Source organism: Cuculus canorus, chromosome 3 (genome assembly GCF_017976375.1).
Source record: "Cuculus canorus isolate bCucCan1 chromosome 3, bCucCan1.pri, whole genome shotgun sequence".
Classification (NCBI taxonomy): Eukaryota; Metazoa; Chordata; class Aves; order Cuculiformes; family Cuculidae; genus Cuculus; species Cuculus canorus.
This window is the reverse complement of record NC_071403.1, coordinates 15,913,937-15,941,219: the sequence shown is the minus strand read 5'-3', so window position 1 is coordinate 15,941,219 and position 27,283 is coordinate 15,913,937. Positions and strand designations below refer to the sequence as shown.

General features: G+C 39.2%; 1 protein-coding gene across 4 annotated transcripts in view; it reads right to left on the bottom strand.

Annotated features, from left to right (window-relative positions):
• KCNQ5 (potassium voltage-gated channel subfamily Q member 5) overlaps positions 1 to 27,283 on the bottom strand; it is a 284,294-nt gene that overhangs the window by 46,584 nt on the left and 210,427 nt on the right. For all 4 annotated transcript variants that reach the window (XM_054062689.1, XM_054062691.1, XM_054062688.1 and 1 more), the window contains exons 3-5: positions 26,804 to 26,930; positions 4,983 to 5,158; positions 4,423 to 4,548 (exon numbers count right to left, since the gene is read on the bottom strand). In XM_054062689.1, the coding sequence (XP_053918664.1) occupies positions 4,423 to 4,548; positions 4,983 to 5,158; positions 26,804 to 26,930 (429 nt within the window). The remainder of the gene's footprint in view (positions 1 to 4,422; positions 4,549 to 4,982; positions 5,159 to 26,803; positions 26,931 to 27,283) is intronic.

Sequence of the window (27,283 nt, the reverse complement as noted above, 5' to 3'; positions counted from 1 at the left end):
TCCCATACAAGGCCAAGAGCGACTAGACAACAGAACTACAAAATCCATTGCAAACCTGTGAAGGTAATTGAAGACTGGTTGTTTATTTGAGAGGAGACTTGTTCAGAGGAAGCAAAGTGGTGAAAAAGAGGATCAAGATACAGCAATAGAAATAACAAAGTGTGCAAATTGTGTCTTTCTCAGGATAGCTGCTGAGCAGCCTTGTGTCTGATCACCACAGTCTAAACCAGGACAATAAACCAAACCTTTCGGAGCTTATTTGTACAGGATTCATTACACCCATAGCTTGAAAAATAAAATACTTATCACTGCAACGTGCATAATAGAAATAGATTCCTTCAGCAGGTAACTCATCCTATGCTAAAATGTAGGACTTAGGATTTCCTGAAAACAAATGTCTAGTGCCACCTGGAATGCCCTGGGCCTTCTGATCAGGGACCACCCGCAGAAGAGGCAGCGCACTCTCCAACAGATCTTCTATGGCACTGTATGCCTATGTTCAAGAAACTGAATCATACTTCTACACGACTAAGTGGGCTGAGTCCTATCTTTTGTACCAAAAGCAAAATACTCCACTTTGGTTGCTTCTATAAATGAGGTATCTGGACAGACCGGCCAAGGCAGGCAGTGTCTCCTGACTAGACTCAAAACTCACAAAGATGCTTGAACTTCTGTTATATATCATCGCTGGAGCTAATAAACATGCTAATAATAAGTGAGGTAATGTAATAATGAATGTGATTATGTAACTTAGGTGTCTTCAATTAGATGAGGTAGGACCCAGGAGGCCCTCCTCTACCCTAATATTTCTTTCTGATGTCATTTTATGTTCTGCTAGCGGTACTTACCTTTTGAAGCTTTACCTGACATCAATTAACTGAAAAAAAAGTAGTTCTCTCATGCTATCATTACACTAAATGAGAAAAACGTCATCAATATTAAGTCATTTGAGCTAGTAATTGTGACAATATTATTCATAGTAAGATGTTTCGTTCCTCTACAGGTCACTGTGGAGTGCCAGAGCCATTCTGTATCCAACTGTTAACTACTGGATACTAAGAGGAAATAGTGACTTATTAAGAGAAATTCTGTCAAAGTGTAAGAGAGACAGGAATCTTAATTGCATTACATTTACAGCTAAAACTAATTAATGTACTAACTAAATATCACTATAAGCACACAGAGGTCTAGCTAACACTAACAGTTTCCAGAAAAGCATACATGATTTGGTTTTGAAAGGCTCACATTTTTTAATTTACCTTTTGTTCCCTAATAGTTTAGTTATTTTATTCTGTTAAAGGAATTTACCTCCTCTACCAAAGCAAATTCTGAACCTTAACTCTTCATACAACACACTCTATTGTGTGCTGCTGTGTTAGGTAGTACTGTGGAGATCCAAACCACAAGGATATCCACAGTAGTTACATTAGCATGATGCTTAAAATGCAGGTTGCACACTACAACTTACACTTGCAAATACAGTAGAGGATTCATATGTAAATTAGGATGTCATATCCTACCTTCAGCTTCAGCGTGAAACTATGGGTTTTGAAAATGAAGTCATGGAAATGACCATAGCAGAGTGTGGCCCTCAAATAATCTGAATTAATGAATGCATTAATTGCTGCATGCTGGGTATGGTCCTGTAAGGGAGGCATAAATGCCTCTAAAAGCTTGAAATTTAAGGTGATTATGCCGCACTTCAATGCAGTCTTTTATTTTTTGTATCTCTGCCATGACAGAATTCAGTCTGGGATTTGGCAGATAACTTTGTGGATTAAGTGAGAATAACTTTTGCAAATAAACATATCAATGAAATTAAGCATTGATTTCTCCTGGAATGCCACACAATCTGACCTTTTCAAAATCTGCATGTGGGTTACTCTGGCAGTAAAAACAACCATGACTAAGAAGCACGTTATGCATTTCCCACATACTGTTTTACATATTGTACAAAAAATACTATTATTAAAATGGCAGAGATAACAGGTAAGGGAGAACACTGATTTTCAGTAACTTTGTGCACTTAAGTACATTAAAAATTTAAATGTATTCATGCCACACACTGGGGAAAGAAGAAAAGATACAGAAATACACAATATAGATTGTTTTCAGGTTTCTGATTATAATTTGTTGTTTTTCCTGCTGATCTCAATAAAAGATTCCTATTTTCTCAGTTGCACTCCTTGTCTGACCTATGAGTCATACATTTTCACTTCATAGTGTACTAAATATTTTAAGCACCACTCTGTACAGTGATTATTTCTTAGCAGGGTTTTTCCTAAAAAATAGCAATCAGCAGGTAGTGGAGAAGCAAATTCTAACATGAAGTTCTTGTTCGTGCTCAGGGAGAAGGGTCTGGATCTGACACAAGCTTCAGTCAGGTGTCAGAGTTGAGGTCTGAGTTTGCTAGGACTTTCCCATTCCTTGTGCTTGTGTCCCCTCCCTGTCATCTGCTGGCAGGTGGTAAAACCCTCTGCATAGTCTGAACTCCCTGCCTATGCAATGCTAAAAGTCACGCATGGCTTTGCAGAGAGATAAAGAGTATTTCCTGGAGAACTGAATGGCTGGAAATGTGCATTCCCAGATCCATACACTGCCACATCCCACCTATATGCCTCAGGAGAGTCTCTCATAGGACCATCTCCCCACCAGCTGTCCTCAAAGGAGCAATGATGTTTGCAGACAGCCTGAGCTGGGGTACCCATCAGTGAGGACACCAGAATCCCAAGCCAAATGCTTTACAACCATGTCAGTACAGTAGGTCAGAAAGCTTTAAGCCAAACTTGGACCTCAGCTTTTGAAGAGAAGTGAAACTCTCCTTCATAGGACAAATTCTACTCTATTACAGATAGATAAACTGTAAAATAAATGGTGTGACTGAGGGCAAAACCTTCTCTCACGGCTTTAGCCAACATGAATTTTACAAATACAAATTATAATCCAAACAAATTTATATATTTGGATTACAGGATAAAATTGCATATTTTATTAGAGATCTGCATCGACGCTCTAAAACATCAATTATTTCTGCATATCTATAAATGCACAAATAAAAGCTGCTAGGTCTGGCTCTTCCAAGCTTCCGATTCTGTGCACTGATAACACAGAAATGCAGTCTCTAGGGAAGACATAACAAATTATTAAACCTTAGATGAACATATATCAAATACACAGACTAGTCCTACTAATAGGAAATGACCTTGACCTTTGTTAAAAATGTAAACAAAACTTATTAAAAATATTTTTCAAGGATTCAAAGCTTTTTGGAAGAGGCTTTTGCACCATCCATCTACGCATGCTCAGAATCTGCAGATACTATTGATTTCAGATGAAGTCTTGTCAGCAGAAGGTCTGAGGTGAGAAAGTTTCATTTCTGCATCCTTCTGACGAGGAAAGGTGGCAGTGGCTGGTCCAGGTCTCACACTTATTCCAGGAAAACTAATGAGTGCTTTAGGATATGTCAGCATTAATGACCACACAGGCATTGTTTCACTACCCAGACACCATCAGAGCTCACAGTGTTTGTTCTAATACATGAGAAAGAAAAGAAAAGCAGTTTTATACTGCCTGGCAATAGTTCTGCTACAGGCTTTGTTGGGGCACATTTTCCCAAACTACCAAAGTCAGTCCCCACACAGCGCAGGAGACTAGCTCACAACAGGGCATTTTTAAAGCAAAAAAAATGTGCGTGTAATAAAAATAAATAAAAAAATAATCAACATTTCAGACCTAGTTTTTTTTTTATTGTTCCTTTAAAGCCTAGTTTAATTAAACATGTAAGCATTCATATAATCCTCCTTCTCCCAGAAAAGTAGTCCGGCACATACTTAGATCCCACAGACTTTAACAAAGTGAAAACAATTGATTTAATAGTTAAAGATGAGCTCAACTAAATCAGGGCTTTACACCTGTAAAAATAATTGGAGAACAGGGCCAAACCAGAATGGAAATATTTATTCTTGACTTTTTTGGACTCAAGGTACGGAGAAGAGAGGAACAATATCATTCTAAGGGCACTCCTCCCTGCACCTCAAAATTGATGTAAGAAGATTTTCCATTTTTTTCCTGACACTTTTTCCTCTTCCTGCACTGCAGCTTACAGCCTTCTAATTTGGATTGAAGCAGCTCTTTTGGGGACCACATTACAAACTGTATTACTGTAAGGATCTGGGTTAAAAAATGAAATGTTTTATTCTTTTGAAGGTCCAGTGGTCTATTTTAGCAGAAACACATAAACAGCTGTTCTGCAGGATTAGGTGAAATGAACTATAGATGTACAAATGAATAGCTGGAGGAGGGATTCTCAGACCAACTTTCTGCCAGTGAAAACAATTTACTGAAGAGAAAATCTACAGTAGGTGAAATTCAAAGCACTCTAGCATACTGGTTAAATAGTGCATATTACTTTTCTGTACTTACTGTGCCCCACCAGAGAGCATCTGCATATGTGGAGAATTGGTTATTTGCATCTTTTTCCACCAGATACACCAGGAAAGATGAAAAGATGAGTACTAAAAATCCTATGTACCAGGCTGTGATTAATTCCTAGATAAAAGAAATCAGACATCAATATCAACTTGAGACATCAAACAGAATATCCTTTCAAGGAAGACATAATGAAAAGATCTATATTATTTTTTGACATTTGAGCAGTTAAAAGTCAAATGCTTTCCTATAGATGCAAATTTTCTCTAAAACTGGACCAAATCCGCTCCTATAGTTTGATGCTCCAGCAACTTCACCAATATATATGGAATTGCAACAGCATTTTAAGTACCACATTTTCAACATATTCTAATAACCATTAGCTGTTAATATGGCCTGATGTGTTTGTGCTAATGCCCATTACAACTGATGTCCCTTCATAAAATTTTAGGTATTCTGCTCAAAACTGATAAACGTTAGTTTCCTTGGCCTCTTGTAGAATCATATAAAGTGAAGATATTAATCTGACAAAATCAGCACCTAGGATTACATACCTTGCTATGTGCATAAACTACTGAACCTAATAATTTCCATGTGCCTCCTCTTCGGTCCATGCGCACCATACGAAGGATCTGTAGGAAACGAAGACTTCTCAGTGCTGATGTTGCAAAAATGTTACCCTGAGTTTTTGCAGAAACAACTGCTATTGAAGCGATGAGAACAATGATGTCTGAAAGAAATATATTACAGAAAATATTAATGTCCAAGTACCAATAAATAACACATACATGTACATGAGCTGAATGAGGGAACAAAAGAGAGACTTCTCCTCTGGTGGATGTGAGCTTTGTAGCACTCAAGATTCCCGTCTGAGATAGGTATACAAGGTCAAGGCTGGTGTCAAAAACTGCCTCAGGAGCCTCCAGGGTAAAGCTGAGAGTAGTAATTTTGAAAAAAAAAATACGGATAAGAGAAGCAGTATTGAAGGAATCAAACGTAGAAGTTTTGAATCTTGATGAAGCAAATCATAAAAATCAGTAGATGGACTAAAACTTTTTCCCCTTTTTATCTTTTCCCATACCAACTTTCCTATGAAAAGGCAAAAAAAGAAAACATCGGTAAGAAAAAAATGGAACAGCTCCAGCGGTGCAAGTCCAGTAGAACCACACTTACAAGACATATACAAATTTCCTATGAGTACAAACACTGTGTGGTTGAGGAATGCAGTTTCTGGACATAACTTCCCTGATGTACCAGTTCCTGGAAAGGAAGAAATATAGCGCTGGGTACTCAAAAGTGGTCTTTTAGCCGGCACTCTGGAAAGTTTGTTGAAGCCCAGCAAGTGTTAGGATTTATTATTTGAGGTCACAGACTCAAACTGTAAAAGCAAATTTGTTCTGCATGAACTAATCAGCCAACTGCTTTTTCAGCCAGAACAGCATTTAAAGAGAAAGGAGGAGAAGCAGCATAGTGATGGCACATGGATGTTGTGAGAAGGCATAATGTTCTTTTAGGATGACTGGAGCAGAAACATAGATGTGCAGGGATTGCAAAGTCACACAACAAGTGCTGTGTTACTTCATCCCCTCATCACTAATTTCCTGACCTTACATTAAAAGCTTGAAGAGCCTTTGTAAGAAACACCTGGTTTAAATCTTAGGATATTGTGATGTTTCTATGTTTATATGCAAGGATAATCTAAATCCATGTTTGCCACTGAATAACTTCCTGAAAGCAAGTTCTTGTTGCCATCAATTTTTCATGTTGGGCATGAACACTTATCTTGTCCCAAGTATAGCCTTCTACGAGTCACAAATGACCCAGCGAGTGAAGAGGCCTAAAAGGTGAGTAGTGAGGGAGACCGGCTGTACCTACAGGCAGGATAATCTCTCCTTTGCCTCCCCCAGTATAGCAGAAAATAGCCTTGGTTCATTCTGCTCAGCCACCAAAATAACTTGAAATCCAAGCACCCTTGATTGCAAGCATCCTGGGTTTCACTGAACTGACCAATGGATGGCTTTGCTCTCTTATTACAAAACTAAGGGTGCAGACAATCTGTGGTATAAGGAGTGCACTGTTAAATTGTGGAAATCTTTGTCACAAGATACTAGAAGTTTACACGTGTTCAAAGACAGCAGGATGATCTCATGGGAGAAAATTTAATCCCACTCCTGGCTCAGGACGTTTCCAAGTAGCTGTTGGAAGCTGAGAGACTCTTATGGAAGAATATTGCTATATGTTTGCCCCGTGTCACTGTTGGTCAGTGTTTTAGGCCAGGTTGTCCTTCTGCCGGTTTTATGCTATGATAGTTTAAAATACCTTTAGCTACTACTTAGGTGGATCATAGGCATAGTCTACTATATAGTCGGCTACCAAAAAAGCTGAATTTGCTTCTATATGTAAATCCAATAAATTCAGGTATCAGGGAAGAGCCAGAAATGGATAAAATGTCTTAGGGCATATCTGTACAGTACAAGTCACAAGAAGACAGCAACCAGATGTAGTGGGTCCGCATGATAATTCAGAAGTAGGATAACTGACCAGGAAAGGTTAAAGATGTCACAAATTCCAATGGAGATCTGAAAAATAGATGGGGTGTGATTCAGCTTCGCGTGAAGACATTTAAATTTAGGTGTCTTCATGTGAAGCAGGTGTCCAAACTCTCCATGCAGCATGGGGAAATCACATCAACTGAGAAAGGTGCAGCTAATCCTCAGGAAGGCTCCTGCCTGCTGCTCAGCTGACTCACATTCTGGGCTTGGTACAAAAAAAGGCTTGATTCAGCTGCCCAAATTTATTTGTTCAGTGCCATTTGAGATGCTTTAAGGTATCTGAGACACCCGCTAGGTCCAGTAGCTATGCTCTGAGACCTGGGAAGCCTATGCCCTTCAGAAGTCGTAGGTATGTCATGTAACAGGAGACACTTCTAAACACTCCACTGAACTAAGCCCTAGATCTTGACCGACTGTGCTGGAGGTATACACACGTAGCAAGCGTACTCACCTACAAGAAAATTTCTATATTTAGGTATGTTTATCTAGATCTGAGGCTGACATAGAGCATGCTGTAACAGAAAGCCTTGAACAACATTGCCTGTGTTGAAGGAAGAGTGTCCCTGGTTACTAACACGATGGCAACGTTAGCTTCTTTGTCCCACACTGCTCCGAGCAGAGCAGCACTGTAACAGCCATTTTTCATTAGTGGTGACTGGCTACCAGCAAATCAGATGACATTAGAAAAGCAGCATGCACTCCTCCAAATTATTCTTAGAATGTAAAAAAGATTAAGGTCACCTAAATATTATGAATTATGCATTTGGTAGGGAAATTACTGAAGTGCCTACTGAGGGCTTGCATTAGCTTCAACCATTCTCAATAGGTCATGTTTTTTACAAAAAGCCAGTGATTTGCCCTGCCTTCCTTCCTTCCCATTCCAGGAGCTCTGACAGCTTTCCTTATAACATGGATTTTGCTGGAAGCTTCCCACTGAAAAAAAAATCAAATTAATTCAATTTTACCAGCACCGCACAGCATTTGCCTTTTGCTGCTGGGAACCTTCTGTCCCACTGAGGGTCTCTGGTCCCCTCTGACTGTAAGAGATGAAGAAGCCAACAGCAGCATAGCTCGCTTTTCACTTTCTAATACTATTGGTCCAAAGGAGTTTACCTTCATATCCCCTTCCATAACAGATGGAGGCTAGGGATGGGAAGAGGAAAAGGAGGAGATGGTGAGGAAAGGGTGAGCAGAAAATACACTGGCACATGCTTGAAAAACAGTTGGAGAAGGGAAGAGAGCCTTCCCAGGCTTATGGTGGTTCTTTCACACACTGCTTTCTCATCTTCCTCACCTCTTCTTCACAACATAACCCCACAAAAGCCACCCCCACAAACTCCTGAGGCTGTCAATAGGGAAAGAAAGAGAGTGTCCACTGCCTAGGGCAGCCCTCCCTGGCTGTGTTCCCTCAGAGGCACAGAAGGGAGGCAGGCACATTATTTCAGTGTAGTTCAACTTGCAAGGAACAGGTGTAAGAATCAAAATAAACACCTCTTGGAATGAAATTGGAGTCCAAAGAAAACCTTGCAACACTTGAAAGTCACTTCTGAATGTGTTAAACTTGCTTGGTTTTCTTTTCTAAGCATAGCAATACTGGAAAAAAAAATTACTTTATGATTCTCTCCTTACAATGTTTTTATCTAACATACCTCTGGTGTTATTTGCCCTGTTATAAATGAGAGAGCAAAGTCTTCTGAGCTTCTTTTCATATTCCACTTGAATTTAGCTAAAACCTCCATAGTATTCCTATAGTTTTAAAAGGCTTGAACAAACTTCCATCAGTATTTTCCTCTTTTATCAATGTTTTCTTCTTCAATCAATATTTATTCTTTTTGCCTTTTAGTGGCAAAACTGGGAAATTAGGAAGGAAAAAACAAACCGAGAAAGTGGATTACGTATGAATCCTAGCTTCTTTAAAGTAAAAAGGAATATTTTGATTAATTTAACTGGCACTAAGGTTTCACTCTATATCTTGCTGTAAAGCAACAGGAAAGTTTAGGATGTGAAAGTGAGTAGTGGGCAATATAATTCCAAACTTATTGGTAATAACTTATTAGACAAAAAGGTTTCTGAGGCACATTTACTTCTTTGGTTTTTTTTTCAAGGCTAATGTCTTGTTACGACTTTTCAAAATGTTAAGTGTCTTCTCAGCAATGTGACTGATTTCATTCAGTCTTTGGAAATATCTCTCATATTCCTGTCCTTGCAGAGTGTGTCCTTCTTGTTTAACTCCAGACTGAGATTTCAGATCTTCTCAGCAGCTTTTGCCATGTTTGCTTTCAAACACGTTTTGAAATCAGATTTCAAACAACGAACTCTTACATTTCAGATCTCTCACCTAGCACCACTCACGAAACTCCCGAGATTACACCAAAGTTTTGTTCATAGTAATTTAGCAAATGCTGTTTCAGTTCACAGCCACTGTGTTAACAGCGCCCCCTACCCTGAAAAATAAAGAATGAACCCAGAATGCATGTGTATGCTATATTAGATTGTCCAACCTCACTAAAATAGTGACATATAAGTAAAGAGTAGTAACTGAAGCCCAGTAATGCCACAGCTTGAAATTCAGGGATAGTTTCAGCTAGCTGGTGAGAGATGTGATAGCTTGAGTTCTCCACTTCACAAAGAAAGGCTGGCGTTGGGCTGCCTTACCCTACTCAAGCTTGATCAGAAACTCTGGGTGACCTGGAAGAGTAATCAGCCTTTCTAAGCTACAAGCACTTGCAATGACAACTCTGTGACAAAGAGATTCATAATGATAAAAAAAGAGGCATCATAATCATCATAATGGATTGTTTTATTTGTAATTAATTTGTAATGTTCCTGCCATGAACTTTCTGAATGCTGGGAGATTTTACAGTCTTCGAGGGTATCACGCCAGTGGGCCCAGTTAAAGGACTTAATCCAAACAGGTAAAAAGGTGAACACAGAAGCTTTACTTGGACAGAGTGAAACATCCCCAAGCCTTAATGTGCCATCAGGGCAATGTTTAATATTACAAAGAAAGTGTCAGGATAATCTTAGGAAATGCAGTTCATGACCATCTACCACCTGCTCAAAGCTTATGTAAATGCCCAGACTAATACACAAACTGACATTATCTTTTGCTGTTTCATATTCTTCAAAGTTTTATGTAAAAGAAGATGTTAGTGAGAGCTTTTCCCGTTGCCTGCATTTAATGCTAATATGTTGGAATGCCCTTTCCTTCTAAATAGAAATGATGCTTGGAGCCAATACAGGTTAAGTGAATCTTGAGATATTTTTTCTCTGATTTTATCAGAATAGAAAGGAACAAAGTTTCCTAATTTTAGGATTATCATTGTATCATCAAATAGTTTACACATCCTTGTTCAGAATATGCAGGAAACTGCAATGGCTGTCAGTTACTGTGTCTGCTCTGGCTACAGAACAGCACAGAGGGACAACGAGCTAGGATAAGAGTAGGACATATTTGTCCCTCAAACTGCAGGAACAAGCAGCAAATCTCAAGAACGTAGTTTATCTAGTCTGCTGCTGTATTAAGTCACAAAGTAAATTAACTGGCAACAGTATGACCAAATTTAGGCTAATTTATGTCCTTCTAAGGTTTAATTTTGGGCTAGAGTCATTATCTATGACCCAGAGAAAAGACACAGCTTATACTGGTCATTTCTTATGAATAGTTCTCAGGACAGTTGCTAAAGGACATGATCCTAAATTTTTAAACTCTGATTCTGTGGCATTATAGAGCCACTGGGCTCCACTAGTGACAAAGAACACCAAGGGTGCTATGACATCGGCTCTGTCTGGTACAACAAGAAATACAGCGTGCAATTAACAACTTTCTATTCTGAGTTGCAAGGAAGTGTGACTTGTGGAAGGGGAAAAATGATCAGCATTTTAGGTTTTCTAATATCTGTCCATATATTAGTCCTTCCAGTTTATAGCTATTCTCAGAGCTCCCTTCAACTGTTTACAGTAACAGCCACAGCTGGCTAGGGCTGGAGGGCATCATCGATGTAGAGAAAAGGAAAGGAAAGGAAAAGGAAGGGAAGAGAAGAGAAGGGAAGGGAAGGGAAGGGAAGGGAAGGGAAGGGAAGGGAAGGGAGGAGAAGGGAAGAAAAGAAAAGAAAAAAGAAAAGAAAAGAAAAGAAAAGAAAAGAAAAGAAAAGAAAAGAAAAGAAAAGAAAAGAAAAGAAAAGAAAAGAAAAGAAAAGAAAAGAAAAGAAAAGAAAAGAAAAAAGAAAAGAAAAGAAAAGAAAAGAAAAGAAAAGAAAAGAAAAGAAAAGAAAAGAAAAGAAAAGAAAAGAAAAGAAAGAAAAGAAAAGAAAAGAAAAGAAAAGAAAAGAAAAGAAAAGGAAAAGAAAAGAAAAGAAAAGAAAAGAAAAGAAAAGAAAAGAAAAGAAAAGAAAAGAAAAGAAAAGAAAAGAAAAGAAAAGAAAAGAAAAGGAAAAGAAAAGAAAAGAAAAGAAAAGAAAAGAAAAGAAAAGAAAAGAAAAGAAAAGAAAAGAAAAGAAAAGAAAAGAAAAGAAAAGAAAAGAAAAGAAAAGAAAAAAGGACATTCACAAAGTTTAAGGCTTCTGAATACCCTAATAGAGATGTATTCAGAGAGGGAAATAATTGTATCATTATTCCTTGAGCACTTTGAGAAAGGTCATAGACTGGAAAGGATTGCTTTGTCATAATTGGCTGCAAAAATGCCTTGAGCTTCAAACAAGAGATTAACCACTTCCCTCTATCAGTCCAAGAGGGCAAAGAAAAAAACCAACATCCTGATTAGAGCACGCTGCAAGAGTTAATTTCAAAAGAGTCAAATTGTAATGTTTTTACCAGATGGCAGTTGCTTTGCTCTGCGAATAGTCCCTTTGATATGAAATCAGTGGGATATTTCACACAGATATGGCAGCAATTTTTTTTTTTTTGTTTTTAGGATTACACATGGAATTAAATCTCTGAATACAGAGATGATCAATATTACCATATTTAGAAAGAAGATAGATGTTATTATGTTTTGTAAATTGTCCCATTGGAAGAAGCAGAACTATTTATTGATGAAGTACAATCCAGTATGTGCAAGATTGTCAAAACCTGCCAACTGAGTGTTTAGAGACTACTCTGGAGATATATGGTATACACGGTCTTCTGAGGTCACTTGAGTTCACAATCTGAAATATGTCACTCTCAAGCATTATTCTCCTCCTATAAAATGTCATCCATAGAATTATATCACCTGAAAATCTCCAGTGTAATTTGGGAGAGGAAGGAAGCTGAGTTCTGTACCTCCTGCAAAAAGCTGAGTAGATTTACAATAATAAGGCCTCAATTTCACAGAGGAAAAAAGCCTAAAGAACAACATCAACAACGAGAAAAACCCAAGCAATACGAGATAATCTGAGTTTTGCATATACTTAAAATAATGGTGCTCAGGATCCTGAGTCCTGGCAAAATTTACTTTCAGCTATGCCTGAATATAGCTTTTCTTTCTGGTCAGGGATCAGATCTCTCTGCTCAGATGCCAGACAGGTTATGATTAATTGTCACCTACAAGTAAAAGTAATTGGCAGGATATCTTCAGGAAATTCTTGGGATGGATGACGCTGTTTGATTTTTGCAGATGTTGTTGTCAATCCAGCCAAAAGGTCTTTGAGTTTTCAAACCTATAACACTTTCTGGATGGAAACCATCCTAATTGTCATTATAGGAAAAACAAGCTGGTGATTTTGCTTCCTTGGGTAATCTTTTTTCAAGATTCAAAACAGCTTGGTATTTTTAGAAGTAGGAAAGTGAAATAGTTTTACATATCAAGATAATGTGCAAAGATAAACACAGATGAGTATGAAAGTTTACTTTTATTGCTGCTGTAAAACAGGAAGATAGGGATGTATGGCACAGGCATAGAGAAGAGAAAAAAGTTATATAAAAATGTGTAGTACTGCCTAGGCACTGGAGCGGAATAAACCTCCCTCAAATGCAGAGGTTACTATTTCTACTTTAATGGATTTTTTTCCTAATAACAGAAAATGGCTACATTAGTCACTGACTTCAATTCTAAGGAGTTCACCAAAATTGATCTATACGTAGAAACTTGGATTTTTCTTACTCATCAGCTAAGCAATACTCCAATGAAGAGATCAAAAGAAATGAACCATTTTGAACTCTTCTCTCCATCTATAGCTTGCATTTGCAACCTATTGAAATCATCTGAGTAATACAGTATGTATACAAAATAACATATAGTATTATTTACATGAGGTACAAACCCTATATAATATGTAACATGAAATATGAATATATATAAAAAACATATGTATTTGCATTATAAAAGCACAAATCCATGGTGCTTAATTGCCAGTGGGCATTAAACCACAACACAAAATAATATATAATAGGTTGAGTTTCTTGTATTTTCAGTGCCATGAAACAGAAACTCTGCATTAAACTGCAAGTGTGCTTTAGGAGATGAATTCAAAGGTTTTATAACGGCAAACACTGTGAGGACTAGCTACAGCACTGTGTCCTGATGCTGAAACTTCAGATTTGATGGAAGACCCCAGCATCCAGTGCTGGCGATGAGGTCAGTTCTGCAAAGCAGCTTTGTGCATATGGGGCTGTACCCCATGGCATCCCACTGGTGAGCCTGTCCATGGGAGGAAAGACTACAAGCCCCAGCACAAGTGGAAGACATATGGGACCTTGCCCTGGCACCTGGAGGTCACCTGAGCTGGGGCAAGACCACCCACTTGTCTGAGGTTGGCAGTAACTGATGAGATGTGATAAGGTGGAAGCCCAGCTTATGCCTCCGTGGCACATCAGACAGGATAAATAAGCATGTAAGTATAAGCATGTCTTATAGCCACCATCCAGTACCTGAAGGGGGCCTGAGGAAAGCTGCAGAGGGACTATTTGTAAATGCTTGTGGTGACAGGACACGGGGGATCAGGTATAAACTGGAGAGGGGCAGATTTAGACTGGATGTTAGTTGGATGGGGCCTTGGGCAGCCTGGGCTGGTGGGATGTCCCTGCCCATGGCAGGGGGGATGGAACTGGATGATGGTCCCTTCCAGCCCTGACTGTTCTATGATTCTATGATTCTTTGTAAATCCCTGCCACCGAACCCCAACACACACACATAGACACTGCAAAGCAAAGTGGTCTGAGGAATCATAAACCAAATTTTATTTGCAAACCCTTCTGCTAAACATTTGTTTCTAAGCTGGTCTAATGCTTTGTGTATTTCTTCAGCCTCTCTGAATGAAAAATGATTAGCTTAAGATTTCTTGCCTCGGCCACAGAAAGGAGCTGTGTAGTCTTTCTGCATCAAGTAGAACTATCACAAGTTTCTTCTGTCTATGAATACTCCCAGCAGTGTTAGTAAATTCCTTTCTTTATAGGAACCTCAGTACGCTCTTTACCATACAATGCAATCATACGTTGTCCCAAACAAAATAAAACAAAACTGGAAACAAGTTGAAGACCTTTGTTAGTAAGGCTAAACAAGTACTGGACTCAGTAGGTCAAATAATATTTGAAATAGGAAAAAAAGTCATATTTTCAAAAAGTCAATACTGGGCATTTTTTAGACATGGAAACTAAATACATCCTTATGAAATTCTAGAGTAAAGAAGAGGGGCCAGATTTTTGTTTTGAAATTTTTTAATCAAATTTTATAATGAGGCCCTAATTTAATCCACAAGAATGGACCAACTGATGTTATTAATATGCCAATATACTAAAAGTATATGTACACTGCTCCGGTGTAAAAGCAACACACTTTCAGGCCATAGTGACAAATATATCAAAATACTGTCATTTTACTTTTTGTTGTAGATAGCCAGAATATTTCTCTGTGAGTTGAGAATCACAACAGCTCAACAAATACTGTATTTTAAATTGTAGTTCTGGTTATCATTTTTGATTTAGTCTAGATAAGAATAAAAACACTAATGGGAACATTTCACCTGTCTTTGTACTGTTAGCAATTAACAGTACATTAGTTCATGGCCCTGTTGAGTACACACTTTCTATGGACTAAGTTCTCTGCAAACATCTTTATGTTATTCTCAGCTAGCTCAATAAATCTTAATAAACTAAGGGCCTCCTGCAAGCTAAGATTAAGTTCAATTGCAAGTCTTTCATGGATTTAACTTCAATAGCTTTTTCCAATAATTGATGTTTAATATTATTAATATGCACCTGCCAGAAGAAATAAAGCACTATTTATTCAGTAGTTTTATTTGGCTTTAACATAGGTGGACAGAAACACATTTAAAACCATATCTTTGACCCACTGTTCACCAGCCCAATTTGTGTTCAATCAAAGAAAGAAACCACAAGTAACACATGCAGATCCTTCCCATAAATCTTCACTTATTCTGCCCAGTAACTGTTTTGTGCCTTACAAGCCCTGGGAAAACAAGGTTATTTCACTGTGTCTGAGGCTTTTTCCTGGAAGACAGAAGACCTCAGTGAAAAAGGCTGTTGTGGAGGGGAAAAACCCTGAAGATTTCTGCAGGGAAAGGCAGTGGGATGGATGGCCAGACACACCCACCTGAGGAATAAAGAGGCTTATTAGATCAGGCTGTAAGAAAACCACAAAGTCATCATCAAGAAAAAACCAAAATAACAACAGACGTGGCAAGACTTGTACATGGAGAAAGGGCTGAATAATTTAGGAGTGGTTAGTCAGAAGACAAATATGAGATGGCAGATAGAGGTAAGCAAAGTAGTGGAAGATGAGAAGGTCTGTTGGATGCCTCCTACTTACCCTTCCTTATAAAAATGAGATCAAACGGCAATTTAGATCTGATAACACGAAATACAACGTGCAATTAACTTGTAAAATTCCTTGCCACAGGACATAAAGGAATAACCAAGGAAAATTAAGTACAAGATTGGATGTTTCTCACTGAAGTGCCGGAATTAGATTTTTCAGGGGATCTGGATTCCTGTATGAGTCGGTCACTGATTACCCAATGTCCAAAGAAAGGTATTGTGATTGACTATAAGGGATATAGGTGTTAACACCTTGTTTAGAGGTATCTGGCACTAATCAGTGTACAGAAAGACACCAAATGGGGATCCTATGGGGATCCTACGTGATCCAGCCCATGAGGGGAAGTAGTCCTATCTCTGTGCTGGATTCTTGAACCATACAGGTAGGAATCTACAGGTACAAGCCTGCACTTTCATAGCCTTTTCAAACATACTCTGATATCTCAGGGAGGGGCAGGCAGGGTGTCTGCTAGTGTCAATCTAACGAGTTCCCGAATTGTGCATAAAGTGAAGGCGATGCAATGGTGTGGGCATGGAAAGGCTAAAAAACCATGGGAACAGAAAAAATCCTGGATGTGAGGGTAAAAGTGGACAGTCAAAAACTGAGAAGTAAAGATGCTGAAAAGAGGAAGTGAGGGAAGAGCATGTTTCCAAGAGAGGGGAAAAGTCTGTCTGTAGGTGGAGAGGGAAAGGGATAGTATTAAAAATCTGCTTTCAGATTTGTGGGGTGGAGGAGAACAGGAGGTAAACACTATCCAGCCAAACTGTCCATAGCAGGTGTCGAAGACAGGAACATGGGTCCCTCAGTGCCGAGTGAAAGAACTGGATTCCTACCTTAAGTTTTCTGATCCACTCTCTAGACGCATAAATCTCTCCCTGCTGCCTAAAACCAGGACTTGCATTCCTAACTTACACAACCATTTTGGATGTCTGCATAATCAGTGTGAGTGCCTCCTGGGACTCCTCTGATTCTCTAAATACAGTTTACTCAGACAACACTGAACCAGAGATTTTCAGCCACTCTTTATTCTCAGCTGCTATCCCACCACCAATTTATGGGTGGGGAGCCAAAGAGGGACTACTGTACTAGTATGAAGCTTTTGTATTTTGAAGAAAAATAGTGTGCGGCACCTTGAGACTTCCTGGTGTGGAAGACGTGAAAAAAGAAATAGAAACTCTGTTCAGTGCTTGTCGAAGAGGCAAAAATAAATATAATCTGATATTCTTTCCACAAGCCCTACAGGAGGCAATCCCCAAATGAGATCTTAAATACAGCAGACCATGTCACTCTGCACGACAACCTTGCCACTCTGCCTCGTGACATTGTCATCTGAAACAAAGCAGTCCCCAGCGTGGAGATGTCACGAGCAGGCTGGGCTGGCAAAGGAGAGCCCTGGGACTGAAGGGGCCCTGCCCTCACCTCGGCTGCTCCCGAGATGGTCACATACATGCGTGGGGGGACCAGGACAATGCGGCACAAGGGTGGAAGCAATTGGCTAAAGTTACCTCTTGATGCGGCAGGGACAGCTTAGCCCAGGCTCAAATAAGCATTTACACCATTTTGGAGCTTACATGGACTGATGTAAGACAGATCTGTTGGACACCTTCCTTAGGTTTATTATTGACAGCAGTAGCATCTATCAGCAGAAAGGGAAGACCCTCACTTTTGAGAGTTATCAGCACAAGCTTAAAGATAAAAACCATAATTTTCCTTTAAGAGGAGACTGCAGGTTATGGGAGCCCAGTGTTTAAGTACTAGGGGTGGGAAGGAAATGGAGGAAATTAAAATGTGCAGAGCATGCCCAATTTGCTACCTAGAAATATGTAAATATTTCTACTTAGCTGTATTAAACTTGAGATTTAAATACTGTAACTCTGTTACACAATGTAACAATGTTGTTACATTGTCAAATTCCTCCTAATTGCTGTATTTAACACAGCAGCTGTAAAAAGGAGGAATTAAAAAACCCTACTTTCGCTTCTAGTACACAAATCTTTTTCCGTTGTAGCAATTGGAGTGCAACGATTGGAGGCATGATCATAAAAATAAAGGTTTTCTGCTATTCCCACTGGACTACTCTGTCCATCAGTCACTTGAGCAGTGCTGGTGGCAGCATGCAGTGCTCTGAAGGGATGTAAAAGAATGGAAACATCTGTGGAAACTTAACTTTCTTCAAGCTTTATGATCACTGATAAGCTAGTTACAAGGCCAGATGAAGACACCTGGCAATCAACTTGACTATACTGAACGTAACAGTGAGGAAAGCTTGTGCTTTAAACTGTCAGCATTGCCAGTTAACAAATGAAAGATTAGCAGATACCGGAAAACAGCATTTAAAGAAACAAACACTCTCTCTAAACCAACTGAAAACGCCTGTTGCTAAATGACGATACAGCCAAGCAAAATGAAACCACTGTTTTTAACTGACCACACCTACGACTCTTTTTCTGCATATACACAGATGACCTGAACAGAAATAAACTAGTTTTCAGCAAGGACAGTGACAAAGCCACAACATTCAACAGCCACAAGAGGAATAATTAAAAACTAAAAGCACCAAAGAGATGGAAAGACGTATTGCAAATGTTTCCTCCTGTTTTATGCTGCAGGCTGAATGTAAAAGAAACAAAGTCATCTGTATACAAGGAGTAACAAAAGTATAATTATTACAGAAAAAAGGTGAATGAAGTAGTTGCCCACAATACAATACCATACAATACAATACACAGTGACTGGGTAGATCATCCTAGAGACTGGACATTAGGATGCATTTTTTTTATCGAGATGGTGGTCAAGCACTGGAATAGCCTTCCTAGAAAGGTGATTGATGTCCCAAGCCTGTCAGTCTTTATAAGACATTTGGAAAATGCTCTTAATAACATGCTTTAACTTTCAGTTTGCCGTTTTGGTCAGGCAGTTGGACTAGATGATTGTTGTAGGTCCCTTCCAACTGAAATATTCCATTCCATTTCATTCCATTCCATGCCATTCCATGCCATGCCACACCATGCCACTCCAGTGCACTGAATTCCATTCCATTCCATTCCATTCCATTCCATTCCATCTGAATGTGATCCACCCAAGAGTTCTGAAGGAAGTGGTGGAAGTGCTCACCAAGACACTTTCCTTCATTTATCAGCAGTTCTGGCTAACCAGGGAGGTCCCAGTTGACTGGAGGTTAGCAAATGTGATACCCATCTACAAGCAAGTCAGGAAGGAGCATCAGGGGAAGTGCAGGCCTGTCAGCATGACCTCAGTGCCTGGGAAGGTGGCAGATCATCTCTTGATGGAGCAGATCATCTCAAGTGCCATCAAGCAGCACATACAGGATAGACAGGTAATCAAGCCCAGCCAGCATGGGTTTAGGAAAGGCAGGTACTGCCTAACTAACCTGATCTCCTTCTGTGACAAGGTGACTCATTTAGTAGATGAGGGAAAGCCTGTGGATATTGTCTACCTGGACTTTAGTAAAGCCTTTGACACAACCACAGCATTCTCCTGAAAAAAATGGCTGCTCATGGCTTAAATGGGAGTACTCTTCGATGGGTAAAAAACTGACTGGATGGCCAGGACCAAAGAGTTGTGGTAAATGGAGTTAAATCCAGTTGGTGGCCAGTTACAAGTAGCGTTCCCAAGGGCTCAGTGTTAGGGCTGGTTCTGTTTAATGTCTTTATCAGTGACCTGGACAATGGGATTGAGTGCATCCCTATTAAGTTTGCAATTGACACCAAGTTGGGCATGAGGGATTGATCTACTTGAGGGTAAGAAGGCTCTGCAGATCGTGACATGTTGGATTGATGGGCCAAGACCAATTTTATAAGACTCAAAAAGGCTAAGTTGCCAGGTCCTGCACTTGGGTCACAACAACCCCATACAATGCTTGCAGGCTTGGGGAAGAGTGGCTGGAAAACTGGCCAGCAGAAAAGGACCTGGGAGTGTTGGTTGATAGCTGGGTGAATATGAGGCAGCAGTATGGCCAGATGGCCAAGAAGCCAACAGAATCCTACCTTGTATCAGAAATACTCTGGCCAGTAGTACCATGGAAGTGATTGTTCCTCTGTACTCAGTGCTGCTGAGGCCACACCTCAAATACTGTGTTCAGTTTTGGGTCCCTCACTACAAAAAAAAGACATTGAGGTGCTGGAGCATGTCCAGAGAAGGGCAATGAACCTGATGAAAGGTCTAGAGAGCAAGTCTTATGAGAAGTGGCTGAGGGAACTGGGGCTGTTTAGTCTGGAGAAAAAAGGCTGAAGGGAGACTTTATAACTCTTTACAACTACCTGAAAGGAGTTTGTAGTGAGGCAGGTGTCAGTCACTTCTCCCAGGTAACAAGTGAGAGGACAAAAGGAGATGGCCTGAAGTTTCTTCAGGGAAGTTTAGACTACATATTAGGAAATATTTCTTCACAGAAAGCGTTGTCAAGCATTGGAACAGGCTGGGCAGGGAGGTGGTTGAGTCACCATCCCTGGAAGTGTTTAAAAGATGTATAGCTGTGGTGCTTAGGGGCATGGTTTAGTGGTGAACTAAACTGGTACTGTTAGGTTAAGGATTAGATCTTAAAGGTCTTTTCCTTCCTAAATGATTCTATGATTCTGTTCTGTTCTGTTCTATTCTATTCTAATGCACTTTTTAATTTCTCACTATGTTTCCCCTAGCTGCATAGTGCTTTCTAACCATTGTAGAAAGTTTTCTACGGTATGTGTCAAGCCAATAACTCCACTTAGACCTCTTCAAATATCTTCCTGTGCGCTCACAGGGATGAGGCTGAGATACTACAAGGAAAAGTACAATTTGATCAACTAAAGTAAAAGAAGACCCACGGAAACTGGCTTTTGAAATAAAGTGGTACTGCGAGCTCAGGATATCACAATCCTGTGAATGGCTGTACGTATGCCAAGGACAGAGTAATGAGCACTTGCAGAAGTCCAAACCAGCAAACACCTAGTCTAATAGGATACTATTTTAGACCAATATGGAAATGTCCCTAAACAATTCAGATTTCTGCCTGGAGAGCATAATTCCCTGTTGCAAAAGCAAAATCTGTAGTGCCACTGAAGCAGCAATTCCTCTTACAGAGGAGCTGTGGGAAAGAGCTGATGGTGATCTGAAATGGGAGTTACAAGGAACGTCACACACTGAAGCAGCTGATCTGCAGCACAATATCTGGAAAGAAGCCCAGAGAGCTAAGTATTTCCTTGTGTATCAATTAGATTCTTACACATTATTCACTTCATTAAAAATATTTTTTTTTCAATTCTAGGAATGATACAATTTGAAAAACGAGCCAAACATTTTACTGCTTTTGAGAGTCATATGCTGAGCTATGTAGGTAAGTGAATTTGGCACAATCCTATCTAGCTCTAACTTCCACACCAGCGTTTACACTAACAATAACTTAATTTTGGACTGAAGAATTTACATGTATGTATGGAAATTTAAGCAACTATCTCGTCTATGGACAGGATGGGAATTCAGTGTAGTAAGGCAGGATATGGATACCTCAAATAGAATAAAGACAGGTAGTGAAAAGAAAGGTGTTTCTGTAAGCACCTTTATATACTGGGCATCTGTAATAGCAACAAGTTTAAAGCCAGTCCCTAAAAAATGTGAGCGAATTTGAACATACCAAGTCTAAAATCAGAACATGTTGACTGCTTCTTGGTCTGTCAGTTGTTTACCTCCTTCTTACTGTACATTTCCATGTCACTCAAACCTTGTGGGTCATAAGTGGCACTGACAGTTCTATAATATACAGTTATAGCATATAATATTTTACAATATATAGTATTTTATAATATCTAATTTAGTAATTATAATATATGTTACCATATATGTAGAGTATATTTTCTGAGATCCCAATATGTGAGATGATCAGTCATTTGAAAGAATCCATAAACCATTTACAGAATCCGAGTGAGTATGGACAGAGAACCTCATTATTTCTAAATTATTTGACTGTGATGTTTGACTTTAGGAGACTTTCTTAGCAAAGGTGAACTGAATTAAGAATTGCTAAATATTTTAGTGCAGGTACTGAGCTATATCAGTCTAATTTGGAATAAACATCACCTCATGCTTGGGAAAATATCTTCAATAGCCTTCTAAGGAAGTAATTACAGTATCACAAATAAATTAGTTTTTAATAAAAGGTCTCTGGCTTTTAACAGGCTTTCTATCACAACTACCTTCATTTTCTGATTCATCGCATTCTGGTGCTCTAACCTATTTAATCCATTCTGGTGTGGATCTCTTTGAACTTGTACTGATGGAATTGTCTTCTTACAAAATGATTGATTATTCTTTGGATGAAAGCAATCAAAGCTTCTCATGTAGCAGATGACTACAATTAACACCAGGTGACAGGGTAAATCACCATCTCTCTCTGGACAAATTAAGAATTATTTATTGATGTTTGGGTAGTTTCAATGGGGCTGAGAGATTGTAGTTTCCTGCTCCAAATCTCCCAGAGCAAGAATTTAAAGATATTTTATCCAGAAACTAGAAACTGTATTATTGGCTATTCTGCATATTTGGGTGAGAGAGTGCTTTCAGTTTTGATGATAAAGAGAAAAAAATCCAGATTGAACATAAAATGCCTTTCCTCAGGAAAAGGGAATTGGTTTGTTTCCAGGAATTACTTTGATTTCAATTAATCAATATTTTTCAATGAAAATTCACATTATCAGAAATCTCATGCTAGCCTTGCAGACTTCCTTCATTACCAAATATCTCAACAGATGCACAAAATACAGATGCAAAAAATGCTCAGCCCTCAGATCAAAACCTCAAACTGAAGATGAAATGTAATACCACCCACAGCTGCCCAGCAGGAAAGAAGTTATTAAACACCTCACCTAGGTTGCCCAATTCATAGTAGGCACTCCTTTACTCAAAATAACATGGTAGGAACGCAAGTGTAAGATCAAAAAAGCATACCGATCAATAAATACACGCTGCTGAACTCTTTAGCGCATACCAGAAAGAAACTTCAACATGAACCGCATTGCAGCAAACTAGCAGATTTTTTTTTGAATAGCAGACACAAAACTTCCAGAAAAAGACGACCAGAGCCTGGTGTCTTTACTCAGAGCAACCACCACCTTTCTCAGCAGGGAGGGTATTAGCTGGCAAAAGTAAACACGAGGGAATAAGGTCCATAGATGATATCGAGAAAACATTATTTTTCCTATGCTTTTCTAAAATCTGTACTGGCAGGATTGTCAAACCCAAAGATATGCCACTATATATCAATTTTCAAAACCTACACAATTTGGGACTGTTTTAGCTTAAAGTGTGCTGCTGTTCATTGCACATAATTATGGCTGCGGAAATTATCTGACGAACTTTCAATTTCCAATCTCAATACACCTACTGCTATCAGAGAATTTTCTGGAGTAAAGTGGTCAGCATGTTCCTGAGAAGGGTTCAAGCCAGGCTGGCAGGAGACCTCCCCAACATGGAATTTGCTCCTGCTGGCCAGGATTTATAATGAGATGTGATGTGTGTGATGTGAGAAGTATCTCCCTGGTCAAGCATATACTTAATTACAGATCATCAGTGGGTTATTTAGAGTTCAAATTATGCTGGAAGGGGGCTGTTTATATTTTTTATCATGAGCAGATTTACTGTCTGTGTGTATTTAAATTATATAATATGCCTAAATACCAAGGTGACAGACGCACAATATATCATTATATAAACATAGTGAATTAATTCAAATTAAAAGCTCAGCAGCTCTTGTAACACACTAGATATGGACTTGTTTATAAAGGTTTTACAAAAATGCCATATGATGGTTCGTTACCACTCTAATTAATGAAAAATAGATCCAGTAATATGCAACAGCCTTTGCTATCACTTAATGTTTTGAAATGAGGTTTGCCAGCCATGTAGTTCAAGAGCCTGATTACAGATAATGGACTTAAGCTTCCTGTTGGGAATTTGCTCATTCTGCAGCCTCAACAGAATTTGAACTTGTGACATTTCCATCATGCTGTAGCTTGACTAGAGGTAAAATAGAAGCAGCTGTGGGGAAACTGCTAATGGACTAACTGAAATACATGAATTCTTTCACCGGGCTGGATCACGAGGCAGTCTAGTTGCCCTGGACAAACGTTACACTCCTTGACTGGCTTTACATGGAGGAGATCCTTTACTTTCCTCCTGATTAGCAGACATGTCCTTTTTTTTTATAGTGGGGATCTTCTGAGAGCGTGTATTTCCCTAAGGCACAGCCAGACACAGTTTTTTTTCTGGGCATGGGAGCCTCTGGCACACAGAGGCAGCAGCTGAGAGAGGAGGTGTCTTGATTTCTACCTTTGTGCAAAGCATAACAGAGCAACACTGCTCTACAGTGCTAACGGCCGAGCTTCAGACTGATATGCTGGGGAAATTTAGGATCTGCGGAAGTAAATCCATCTTTAAGTACATATGTTAAATATCTGGGATGGTATGTTAATAAGCCCTTTACATCATGTACACAGGCTCATACTCAACCAGAGAAAATGAAGGGTGGCAGGTAACTCTTAACACAGAAGAAGAAAATACAAAACAAGGTCTAATGCTACACTATTACTCCTATTTTCACAAAAATAAACAAGGGTACAAAACTGTCAAAGAATTTGATCGATATCATTACTAACCTGGTAGCACACGGAGTTGCTTGATGAACTAATTTGTCAGGGTAGTGACATTGTAGACACACTAATGTAAGCACAGAGCTTTGGCCCTGAATAAAGTTTTTCTGGTTATTAGGTTATTAATTGAAAAAAAAAGGCTGTCTGAATGTGACCCTTAAGGTAATCCTCAAATTTATTATTTCTGTCTCTAAGGCCATTTCCCTATGTGATTTGTGTTTGATCACAAAAATAATGAAAGAACAGATCTGCTGGAGATACATAGCAAATTTAATTAATAGTAAACAGACTAACTCTGCTGAAATATTATTGTTCCACTGTAACAATAAGCAGAAAGAATAACTGAATGGATGAGTAAGTAAAAAATTAAACAAACACAAGAAAAGTAATAGCCCCAAACCAGTCATGTGTTTTTAAGGAGACCTTTGCAATGAGTTCACAGAGTTCTGCCTGAAGCCATCCCTTCTCCAGGCTGAACAAGCCCACATCTCCCTGCCTCTCCTCATGGGGCAAATGTTCCAGCACCAGTCATCTAGGTGGCCTTCACTGAATTCACTCTGGTTTATTGACTTTAATGTACGGTGTTGGATGGAGCAAATGGGCTGCAGCATCTTAGATGTGGACAATTTAGTGCTGAATAAAGGGAGATAAACATGCATCTTCATCTACTAATACAACCTATTGGCCTTTGCTGCTAGGGCACACTCTGCCATGACTGCAAATTCAAGGTGAAGGCAAGTAGTTACCTTACACAGCAAGAGACTCAAGATGACTTGCCAAAGGTTCATCCTCAAAAGATCAAATCTGTAGAGATGCTGAACATCTGAAACTCCCTTCAGGGAGGCTAAATTCCAGAAACGGACCAAAATTGGTCATCAGCAGAAGAGACACACAGATTAATTAATGGCAAGTTTTCAGCAGCTGTGCTAGTAGCTGTATAGTGTTTTGCAGAACAAAGTTCCTTTTAGATTCATTGAACTAGCATAGGAAGACATCCACAAACAAAAGACTGTTGTCTATTAGTTAATTCTGCTAGCAAGGGATGGAGTTGCAAAGGGGACAGAGAAGATGCTGTTAAGGCTAGAGATGACCTGTGTAAGCATAGGTGCAATAAAGAGAGGGCATGACTCCAAAGAAAGCAGGAAAAAACAGTATCAAGTGAAGTAAACCAAACTCCAGCACTCACTGAGGCCTTTGCCAGGAGACCTGCTTGAACTATTTCAAGAGCAGTAGGAGGGTAACGGAGCTGTTTAAAGGAAAGGGAGAAAATCTCCATCACTGACCCCATGGAAACATGCAGAGTTTTGGACAAGGAAGAACCCTTCCATTCACTTTTGCTGGGAAATAACACCTCAGACTGAAGGTAAAAAAAGTCCTTACTGGCAGAAAACTCATCAGTTGAATAGAGGTAGGAAAGGGAGTAGAAATGAAAGCTGAATTGAACAAACTGCTAGTGTTCTCACACAACAGCATTCGGGAAAGCAGCAAACCACTCTGAGATGTCAAATGCTTCTAGTAAGTTCAAATTCTTCAAAGATTTGTAAATTTCTAGTAAGTTAAACTCTAAATGGCTGAAGTAGGTTAATTTTACTAATTAAACCATCTGGTACTTCCTTATGTGTTGACAAAAATTTGACCACTGCAAAGTTTCAGATGAACCACAAAATCTTGCAATAAAGGTAAGCCTGCTTAAGGAGAGTAGCTGGGTTTGTTGATGCCAGGTAGAGTGAACATCTGAATTTCCAGCTTTCCCTTGACAGGTGGCTGGTAAGGACTGGGAATATTTTTCAATTTTCTTTCCACTTTCCTTTCAGCCAGACATAGCAGCTTCAGGGCAACTGAGTGACCTGACACCAGATGGGGTTGGGTACATACCTACCCACCTCCCTTGCTGCCTGAACAAAAGAACTGTCAATACCAATATGTCCTTCTCTCCCAAAATGTCATACAATAGTGTAGATGGGGTGATTCTTTCTGAGGGAGAGGTAGTCTGTGATGCCTTTCCACCTACACGTGCACCTCCTTTCTCCATTGCAGGAATTCCTCAGATGCGGAATTTTTACCAGAATAATTTACCAGAAATTATCAGATTAATTTGGTTAACCATCCTTGATTTCTACCTTTATTGGGAAACAGTTTTCTTCCAGATTCTTTCTGAAAATATGGTTTTGATTGGTTGTGGGCCTGTTGATCATTCTCAGAGAGAATTTCTAGAGCTAAGAAGGGTCTCTTGAAATAGTTGTGGAAACATAGGATAACTGGTATTTAGGGACTTCGTGATTTTATATCTAGAAAAGCCGTGGGCAAATGGTAGGTGACACAGTTATTCTGGATTTACACTTGGTTACTGTGAATAAAGTCTGATTCCATTAGTTTTCACTAAGAAGGAAAACAATTTTTGTCTTAAAAAAATCCAAAGCTGGGGCACTCACCTATTACACAGAATGGTTTCCTTGCAAAGCGCAGTCTTCCTTGCCATCCTCGGTATCGACAACAGCATCCAGCAGACCAGATACGGATAATAAATTCCAAACCAAAGACAACAATCATGACAAATTCCTAGAAACAGAAAATAAGAAATATGCCTGTTACAGATAACCAACTTTGAAGCGCCAGGAAACTTATGACCACTGTGCATGTATACCTTGACCACCTGAAGATCCCAAGCCAATCTTGGGACTTTGTTCCCAGGATGGTTGCACATCTACACATAAAACACAGTCTACAGAGCTTCCTGATGAAGGAACTAACTTCATCAGGATAGAATGATGAAGTTAGATATCCTTCATCAGGATATCTAACTTGGATAACACTGAATATCTGCTAAGATTGGCTACTAACTAAGAAACGTTGAAGTACTGAATCATACTTGAAAAATACCAAAGCCAAATATTCAGTGACTTTGGACACTG